Source organism: Heptranchias perlo, chromosome 4 (assembly GCF_035084215.1).
Source record: "Heptranchias perlo isolate sHepPer1 chromosome 4, sHepPer1.hap1, whole genome shotgun sequence".
NCBI lineage: Eukaryota > Metazoa > Chordata > Chondrichthyes > Hexanchiformes > Hexanchidae > Heptranchias > Heptranchias perlo.
The window spans coordinates 24171713-24182259 of record NC_090328.1 but is presented as its reverse complement, the minus strand read 5'-3'; the positions used below and the strand labels follow the sequence as shown (position 1 = coordinate 24182259).

General features: G+C 43.2%; 1 protein-coding gene across 2 annotated transcripts in view; it reads left to right on the top strand.

The window, feature by feature from the left end:
• Window positions 1-4701: 4701 nt before the first annotated feature.
• pdlim3b (PDZ and LIM domain 3b) overlaps window positions 4702-10547 on the top strand; it is a 77849-nt gene continuing 72003 nt past the window's right edge. Inside the window, exon 1 of one of the 2 annotated variants that reach the window (XM_067982609.1) lies at window positions 4702-5063. In XM_067982609.1, the coding sequence (XP_067838710.1) occupies window positions 4971-5063 (93 nt within the window). In that variant the 5' untranslated portion in view covers window positions 4702-4970. The remainder of the gene's footprint in view (window positions 5064-10547) is intronic. The other variant, XM_067982607.1, reaches the window with a different exon arrangement.

The following is a 10547-nucleotide window of genomic DNA, read 5'->3' as shown; positions in this document are numbered from 1 at the left end:
CTTGAGCCTGTTCCGCCATTCAGTTAGATCATGGCTAATCGGTATCTTAACGCATTTGCCCGCTTTGGTTCCATATCCCTTAAAACCCTTACCTAACAAAAATCTATCGCTCTTTGATTTCAAATTCTTAATTGACCTAGCCTCAAAAGCTTTTTGGGGGAAAAAGCTCCAGATTTTCACTACCTTATGTGTGAAGAAGTGCTTCCTGAGATCACCCCTGAACGGCCTAGCTCTAATTTTAAGATTATGCCCCCTTGTTTTGGACTCCCCCACCAGAGGAAATAGTTTCTATCTACTCTATCAAATCCTTTAATCATCTTAAACTCCTCAATTAGATCACTCCTTATTTTTCTATACTCGAGGGAATACAAGCCTAGTCCAAGCAATCTGTCCTCATAATTTAATCTAATCTCATAATTTAGCCCTTTTAGGCCGGTATCATACTAGTGAATCTGCACTGCACGCCCTCCAATATATCCTTCCTGAGGTGCGATGCCCAAAACTGAACACAGTACTGCAGATGTGGTCTAACCAGAGCTTTATACAACTGTTACATAACCTCCACCCCTTTGTATTCCAGCCCCCTTGAGATAAAGGCTAACATTCCATTAGCCTTTTAAGTTATTTTTTGTACACGACCACTAGTTTTTTGTGATTTCTATACATAGACCCCTAAATCTCTCTGCTCCTCCACAGTTCCTAGCATCTCATCATTTATAAAATACTTTGATCTATCTTTCTTAGGTCCAAAGTGGATGGCCTAGCACTCACTTCCCCATGTTGAACTACATCTGCCACAGTTTCGCCCACTCACTTAATCTATCAATGTCCCTTTGCAACTTTCTGCTCCCATCTACTCTACTTACTGTGCCACCTAGCTTTGTGTCGGCAGCAAACTTATGTACGGCTCTCTATTCCTTCATCTGAGCCAATAATAAATATAGTGAAAAGCTGAGGCCCCAGTACAATTCCCTGGGGGACCCCACTAATCACATTCTGTCAAATGAAGTACATACCCATTATCCCCACTCTCTGTTTCCTACCTCCTAACCAATTCCCTGCCCACGTCAAAAGGTTGCCTCCAATTTCCACGTGCTTCCATTTTTCCTAACAGTCTCTTGTGTGGAACCTTATTGAATGCCTTCTGGAAGTCCATATAAATAACACTCATAAACACTCCTTCATCTACCATCTTTGTGACCTAAAAAATTCAACTAAGTTAGTTAGGCGTGATTCACCCTTACTCATCTGTCAAAAAGCTTCTATTATGAGATAAAATTACCTGAATGTTTGAATGTGGAGAAATCTACAAAATGGGAGTGGGGGGGGGGGGGGGGAGGATTGAGAAATTGTTATCTACAGAAGCACTGCATCAATCATCAAAGCAACAGTGTTTGACAATTTGATATTTTGTTAACATTTTGCAAGTTTCAAAGTTTCACAAGTCTGAGAGTTTTATAAAGGAGTACAGAAGAGTTGTGAAAATCAATACCATAAGCATCTAAAGAAGAAAATAATTGTATATAGTTTGGTATTTATATAGTTTGAAATTTGGTTTAAAAAGTTCACAAGTTTTAAAATGGAAGCCAGTTACTCAGTATCACAGGGTGACAGCATCACCAGATTCATGTCATGACCAACCACCAATGTAAACATCTCACTCATTTTAGATGATAGGTGCAGAAAATGTCTCCAAATGCTGTGAGCTATTCTGCAAGAGTTAATAATGATTTTAATACTGATTGTATTCATATATAACGGTGGTCTTGAAAAAGGTACGACTGCTTTGGTGGGCTTTTGGAAGATGACTTGGGACAGTAGAAGGGAGGCAGAGGACATGACTGATGTCAAAGGAGTGTGTATAGCGAAATGTTCAATATGGTACACCTCGAGTTGACTCTTGTAAACAAATGTTATGTGACATTCCAGCAGAGGACTACACGGTCTTGTATCTAAAACAGAGAGGTATTGCTGCAGTTATATAAGGTATTAGTGAGACCGCACCTGGAATACTGCATACAGTTTTGGTGTCCATACTTAAGAAAAGACATACTTGCTCTCGAGGCAGTACAAAGAAGGTTCACTCAGTTAATCCCGGGGATGAGGGGGCGGACATATGAGGAGAGGTTGAGTAGATTGGGACTCTACTCATTGGAGTTCAGAAGAATGAGAGGCGATCTTATTGAAACATAAAAGATTGTGAAGGGGCTTGATCGGGTGGATGCGGTAAGGATGTTCCCAAGGATGGGTGAAACTAGAACGAGGGGGCATAATCTTAGAATAAGGGGCTGCTCTTTCAAAACTGAGATGAGGAGAAACTTCTTCACTCAGAGGGTGGTAGGTCTGTGGAATTTGCTGCCCCAGGAAGCTGTGGAAGCTACATCATTAAATAAATTTAAAACAGAAATAGACAGTTTCCTAGAAGTAAAGGGAATTAGGGGTTACGGGGAGTGGGCAGGAAATTGGACATGATTTTAGATTTGAGGTTAGGACCAGATCAGCCATGATCTTATTGAATGGCGGAGCAGGCTCGAGGGGCCGATTGGCCTACTCCTGCTCCTATTTCTTATGTTCTTATGTTCTTATGTAACATGCATCTGTCACAATAAATGTTACATTTCAAGGTGTCACACTTAAAATAATCTTTAAAAAAACAGAAAGTCAATCATTTAATGCTGGGTTTTGCTATCTGAGCAGCTGAAATTTACAAACATCTGCAATTGCCCTCTAATTAACCTTGAGTTTACAAGCAACTATAATTACCTGGACTTCCATACTGCAATACCTGTCCTTCAGCAATTGACTAAAAGGAACATCAGCAACTCGTATTTATAAAGCACCTTTTACTGTCCCAAAGTACTTCATCCAGAAGAAAACCAATGCAAGCAATAGTGAAAATTTTAGGAAAGGTGATCAAAATCATGGTCGGAAAGATCAGTTTCTAGGTGCAAGTAGTAAGGTGGAGGTGTTCCGGGGGGGAGGGGGAGGAGGGGGAAGTTCCAGAGACGGGGCTGAGATGGCTGGTGGACGGGACAGGAGGGGGAATGCACAGGAGGCCAGATTCAGAATACTCTAGGGCATAGACTAGAGCAGGTTGCAGAGTTAGTGTAAGCAAGGGCAAGGAAGGATTTATAAATGAGGGGGAAGATTTTGAATTAAATGCACTGTGAGCCAGGGAAGGTCAGCAAGGCCTTGGGGGGGGTGAGCTAGTGTGACATAGTGCAGGACAAGATGCAGGCAGCAGAGTTTTGGATGAATAGAACACAGCTCCATCCTAGCAGTGAAACATCACAACTATAGTCTAGACTCATGGCACATCAACTAGTCCATACCGATTATGATGGTCAGAAGTACAAAACAAATTATTTTTGATAAGTCTTGATTTATTTTTACAAGAATACAAAAATGTTTAACAGATATTATGGTAGTTTGTGCAACTTTAAGAGAAGCTAGATAAGAACAAAGGAGAAAGAAATAGAAGGATATGTTGATAGGGTGAGATAAAGTAAGATAGGAGGAGGCTCATGTGGAGCATAAACATCGGTATTGGGCCAAATGGCATGTTTCTGTGCTGTAAATTCTGTGTAATTCTTGTAAATATTAAGGCGTTATTCTAACATATGTAGTAAACAATTAACATGTGCAGAGTTGAGAATGGGGAACATTAAACTGCTCCACTGTACATATGGATTATGAAACAATAACATGCAAAGAAAATTACCCATGTACTGCTGAATTGCAGAGAGGGGAAACCCCTAGAGTTAAAACAAAATATCAAAAGGGGCACTGTCACACTTGTAAATTTATTTGTCAAACACACAACTCTATGGTGTCATTGTTGTAAAAGATTAGTGTCATAAAACATTGCATCATTCCTCCCCAGCAAAGCAGTGATTTGTCCACTTAATGAATACACAGAAGTCAGATACACTGTATTAACAGAACAATCACAATATTTAGAAATGAAAGAAAAATGTGATTGCTCCAAATGGGCACATATTCCAATGTGCTCTCTGGAAAGATTTGGGGATGTATTTTAAAGTAGTATTTGAACCACTGAAGCAACAGTTCTATTCCCTGGGTGTGTGACACTCTAATTAGTCATCATAACAGGTAGGGTTGCTTGTTGTTATTACAAATATTAATTAAAATTTTACTGTGCAGCATTAGCATCTGCTCAATTTTTTTCTCATTTTCATTTTTTTACTTAAGTTATGCTTTACAAACAGGAATGGATATTAAACCTGACCCGGGGTACTTGGCACACTTTACATTTCCACGAAGGCAGCTGGTGAAAACTGACAAAAAGTGCATACACAGCATTAAGTTTCATTGAAAGCCCTGCCATGGGAAAATGCTATAGTATTAACTTACACTGTGGCCATCAATCAGAAAAGACGCCTCATTAAATCACTGCATGGTTTCAAGCTAATTCCGCCACTCCATCAGCAGCTTTCCATCTCGACCCCAGCTTAACTCCCTCATCTTACTGCACGGCACTTATTTGCGTGCCAGTTGCCGCTGCTGTGGAATGAGTGAGCCCTGGGGGGAGGCGGGGGCTCAGTTACCAGAATGCATTTTAACTTGAAACCAAGTAAGGGCACAAGCCTCGGCGCTGACGTTTGATGTCAATAATCAAGGTGGATGAAAGCCACCGCCGATTGAGTGCGAGGGGGGGAGGGGGGGGGGGGGAGGAGGAGGAGGAGGAGGCACCAGTCACTCATCGCTGTGCGCTCCTTCTCTGTTACTCCGTGCAGTTGTACCTTTACAGATGCTCCTCGGGGGCGGCGCCATGAGCGAATGCGTTGAAGGAGGGCGGACGGTATATAAAGACAAGTTGATTTAAAGGAGCACCGCGCAGAGCAACGTGAGCAGGAGGGGAAGGGTGTGCGGTCCCTTTAATATCGCAGCGCTTCGGGAGAGAAATTGAAATTTACTACAATTGCTGGCAAATAACGCGGGAAAAAAAGATGCCTCAAAACGTGGTATTGACAGGACCGGGTCCGTGGGGTTTTAGACTGACCGGTGGGGCGGATTTTAACCAACCTCTGACTGTCTCACGGGTGAGTTATTTGTGTGTGTGTGTTTTACACTGCGGGATGGCTCCCATGTGTCAGTATTTATATTTATGTGTTACAGGGGGCTGCATATTAGCCTCATTTAATATAGAAATGTCTGTTTCGATTCATTCTCTTCCCCAGTGATTCCCATGCAATATAATGTCTTCTGTTCATTATGCTATAACATTATAGGATGCTGATGTTGACACTTCAGTTGAGAATTTATCAAAAGCTGGTCCATAAATGGAATTAGTGAGACACTCCGAATACAGAAAATATTTAAACTCTCATCAAACTTCTGTTTATTCACTATGTTCTTCACGTTATGTGCCCACTTTTTGATACATCATTTTCCAATAAATATAGTCCATTAAAACCTAAGGTTATTTAGGTCGAGATTTTTTTTAAAAACTGCAAATGCTGAAAATCTGAAATAAATAGAAAATACTGGAAACGCCACAACAGATGGTCAGCACCTGATGTGAATCGCCAACACTTTCCGTTACTAATACCTTACTGAGTGATTAGAAAGAAAAAAACTTGCATTTATATAGCACCTTTCACCATCTCCGGATGTCCCAAAGCGCTTCGCAGTCAGTGAATTACATTTTTTTAGAGGTGTATTCACTGTTGTAATGAAGGGAAATGCAAGGGGCAAATAACGCTGAAGTAACAGAGAGGGTTGATAAAGTTAGTGCAGTTGATGTTGTGCATATGGACTTTCAAAAGACGTTTGATAAAGTGCCACATAATAGAGTTGTTAGCAAAATTAAAGCCCATGGGACTAAAGGGGCAATGGCAGTGTGGATACAAAATTGGCAAAGAGATAAAACGCAGAGAGTAGTGGTGAATGGGCATTCATCTGACTGGAGGGAAGTATACAGTGGTGTCCTCCAGGGGTCGGCAGTAGAACCATTGCTCTTTTGACATATATTAATGACCTGGACTTGGGTATGGGGGCATAATTTTATTTTATTCATTCTTGCCCCATCCCTAGTTGCCCTTGAGAAGGTGGTGGTGAGCCACCTTCTTGAACCACAGCAGTCCGTGTACTTCCAGAGTGCTGTTAGGTAGGGAGTTCCAGGATTTTGACCAAGCGATGATGAAGGAACAGCGATATATATTCAAGTCAGGATGGTGTGTGACTTGGAGGGGAACTTGGAGGTGATGTTGTTCCTGTTGCTCTTGTCCTTCTAGGTGCTGAAGGTTGCAGGTTTGAGAGTTGCTGTCGAAGAAGTCTTTGCGAGTTGCTGCATTGCATCCTGTAGATAGTACACTTTACAGCCACGGTGTGCCATGTGGTGGAAGTGAATGTTTAGGGTGGTGGATGGGCTGCCAATCAAGCGGGCTGCTTTGTCCTGGATGGTGTCGAGCTTCTTGAGTGTTGTTGGAGCTGCACTCATCCAGGCAAGTGGACAGTATTCCATCACACTCCTGACTTGTGCCTTGTAAGTGGTGGAAAGGCTTTGCGGAGTCGGGGGTGAGTCACTCGCCGCAGAATACCCAGCCTCTGACCTGCTGTAGTAGCCATGGCATTTATGTGGCTGGTCCAGTTCAGTTTCTGGTCAATGGTAACCCCCAGGATGTTGATGGTGGGGGATTCGGTGATGGTAATGCCATTGAATATCAAGGGGTGGTAGTTTGACTCTCTCTTGTTGAAGATGGTCATTGCCTGGCACTTGTCTGGCGTGAATGTTACTTGCCACTTATCAACCCAAGCCTGAATGTTGTCCAGGTCTTGCTGCATGCGGGCATGGACTGCTTCATTATCTGAGGAACTGAACACTGTGCAATCATCAGCAAACTTCTGACCATATGATGGAGGGAAGATCAGTGATGAAGCATCTGAAGATGGTTGCACCTAGATCACTGCCCTGAAGAACTCCTGCAGTGATATCCTGGGGCTGGGACAATTGGCCTCCAACAACCACTACCATCTTCCTTTGTGCCAGGTATGACTCCAGCCACTGGAGAGTTTTTCCCCTGATTCCCATTGACTTCAGTTTTACTAGGGCTCCTTGGTGCCACACTCAGTCAAATGCTCCCTTGATGTCAAGGACAGTCACTCTTACCTCACCTCTGGAATTCAGCTCTTTTGTCCATGTTTGGACCAAAGCTATAATGAGGTCTGAAGCCAAGTGATTCTGGCGAAACCCAAACTGAGCATCGGTGTGCAGGTTATTGGTGAGTAAGTGCCGCTTGATAGCACTGTTGATGTCTCCTTCCATCACTTTGCTGATGAATGAGAGTAGGCTGACAGGACAGTAATTGACCAGATTGGATTTGTCCTGCTTTTTGTGGACAGGACTTATCTGGGCAATTTTCCACTTTGTCGGGTATATGCCAGTGGTGCAGCTGTACTGGAACACCTTAGCTAGGGGGGCAGCTAGTTCTGGAGCACAGGTCTTCAGCACTACAGCCGGGATATTGTCGGGGCCCAGAGCCTTTGCTGTATCCAGTGCACTTAGCCATTTCTTGATATCATATGGAGTGAATCAAATTGGCTGAAGACTGGCTTCTGTGATGGTGGAGATATTGGGAGGAGGCTGAGATGGATCATCCACTCGGCACTTCTGGCTGAAATGGTTGAGAACGCTTCAGCCTTGTCTTTTGCACTCAAGTGCTAGGCTCCACCATCACAGAGGATGGGGAAATTCATGAGCCTCCTCCTCATGTTAGTTGTTTAATTGTCCACCACCATTCACGACTGGATGTGGCAGGACTGCAGAGCTTCGACCTGATCCGTTGGCTGTGGGATCGCATAGCTTTGTTTATAGCATGCTGCTTTTGTTGTTTAGCATGTATGTAGTCATGTGTTGTAGTTCCACCAGGTTGGCACCTCATTTTTAGGTACACCTGGTGATGCTCCTGCCAGGCTCTTCTACACTCCTCATTGAACCAGGTTTGGTCATCTGGCTTAATATTGATGGAGGAGTGTGAGATATGCCGGGCCACAAGGTTACAAATTGTGGTGTAATACAATTTTGCTGTAGCTGGTGGCTCACAGCACTTCATGGATGCCCAGTTTTGAGCTACTAGATCTGTTCTTAATCTATTCCACTTAGCACGGTGGTAGTGCCACACAATACGATGAAGGGTGACCTCAGTGTGAAGATGAGACTTGAACTCCACAAGGACTGTGCGGTGGTCACTCCTACCAACACTGTCATGGACAGATGCATCTGTGACACGTAGATCAGTGAGGACGAGGTCAAGTAGTTTATTTCCTCGTGTTGGTTCGCTCACCACCTGCTGCAAGCCCAGTCTGGGAGCTATGTTCTCCAGCTTGGTCAATGGTGGTAGTACCGAGCCACCCTTGGTGATGGACATTGAAGTCCTCCACCCAGAGTACATCCTGTGCCCTTGCTACCCTCAGTGTTTCCTCCAAGTGGTGTTCAACATGGAGGAGTACTATTTCATCAGCTGAGAGAAGGCGGTAGGTGATAATTAGCGGGTTTCCTTGTCCATGTTTGATCTGAAGCCATGAGACTTCATGGGGTCCAGAGTCAATGTTGAGGACTCTGAGGGCCACTCCCACCTGACTGTGTATCACCTGCCCCCACTTCTAGTGCATCTGTCCTGCCGGTGGGACAAGACACACCAAGGGATGGTGATGGAGGAATCTGGGACATTGGCAGATAGATATGATTCTGTGAGTATATCCATATCAGGCTGTTGCTTGACTAGTCTGTGGGACAGTTCCCCCAACTAGCACCAGATATTAGTGATTCCTTACATTTGTCCACCCCAGTCCATCACTGGCATCTCCACATCATAGATATTAGTGAGAAGGACTTTGAAGGGTTCACTGGGCTAGGTGTGCATATGTCGTGTCCTGATTCGATGCCTAGGTCGCAGCCAAGAGGTTCGTCCGGTTTTATTCTTTTCCTTTTTTGTAGCGGTTTGCTACAACTGAGTGGCTTGCTAGGCCATTTCAGAGGGCAGTCAAGAATCACGCTCACAATTTCAAAGTTTGCAGATGACACAAAACTTGGAAATATAGTAAACAATGAGGAGGATAATAGCAGACTTCGGGAGGACATAGACAGACTGGTGAAATGGGCAGACACATGGAAGATGCAATTTAATGCAGTGAATTGTGAAGCGATGCATTTTGGTAGGAAGAAGGAGGAGAGGCAATACAAACTAAATGGTATAATTTTAAAGGGGGTGCAGGAACAGGGAGACCTGGCGTTTATGTACACAACTCTTTGAAGATGGCAGGACAAGTTGAGAAGACTGTTAAAAAAGCATATGGGATCCTTAGCTTTATAAACAGAAGCATGTAGTACAAAAGCAAGGAAGTTATGCTAAACCTTTATAAATCCTTGGCTAGGCCTCAGTTGGAGTACTGTGTCCAATTCTGGGCACCACACTGTTGGCCAAGGCCTTGGAGCAAGCACAGAGGAGATTTACCGGAATGATACCAGGAATGAGGGACTTCAGTTAAGTGAAGAGACTGGAGAAGCTGGGATTGTTCTCCTTAGAGCGGAGAAGGTTAAGGGCAGATTTGATAAAGATGTTCAAAATTATGAGTGATTTTGATAGAGTAAGTATAGATAAATGGTTTCCACTGGTGGGTGAGCCAGTAACCAGAGGACACAGATTTAAGATGATTGGCAAAAGAACATATGGGGAGATGAGGAGAATTTTTTTACACAGTGAGTTGTTGTGATCTGGAATGCACGGCCCGAAAGGGTGGTGGAAGCAGATTCAATAGTAACTTTCAAAAGGGAATTGGATAAATACTTGAAAAGGAAAAAAATTCAGGGTTATCGGGAAAGAAGAGGGGAATGGGATTAATTGGAAAGCTCTTTCAAAGAATCAGCACAGGCAAGATGGGCCGAATGGCCCCCTTTTGTGCTGTATGATTCTATGATTCTAGTTAATTTAAACACAGTGGGGTCCCACAAACAGTGTTAAAAATTACGAGATAACCTGTTTTTAGAGATGTTGGTTGAGGGATAAATGTTGACCAGGACACCGGGGAGAACTTCCCTGCTTTTCTAATGGGATTTTTTATGTCCACCTGAGAAGGCAGGCAATGCCTCAGTTTAACATCTTATCTGAGAGAGGGCATCTCCAACAGTGCAGAACTTTCTCAGTACTGCACTGAAGTGTCAGCCTAGATTATGTGCTAAAGTTTCCAGAATGTGGCTTGAATATTCAGCCTTCTGACTGAGAGGCAAGTGTTCTACCCCTGGTACATTAGGTGCTCTGAAGTGTACTCAAGCCTTGTCTACTTTTCCAGCTTTTGTTGTAATCAGCACTGACCATGAAAATAATAAGTATTTGAGTTAATGTTTTGTTGAGATATAGAAAATAGAAATCTGAGGATGAGCATATTAACAATAACAACATCCATTTATATAACATCTTTAACATAGAAAAACAAACCAAAGTGCTTCACAGAGATTTGAGGAAAACAGACACTGAGCCAACAAAAAAGAGAAGAGGAAAGGTGATCAAAAGGTTCGTTGAAGAGGT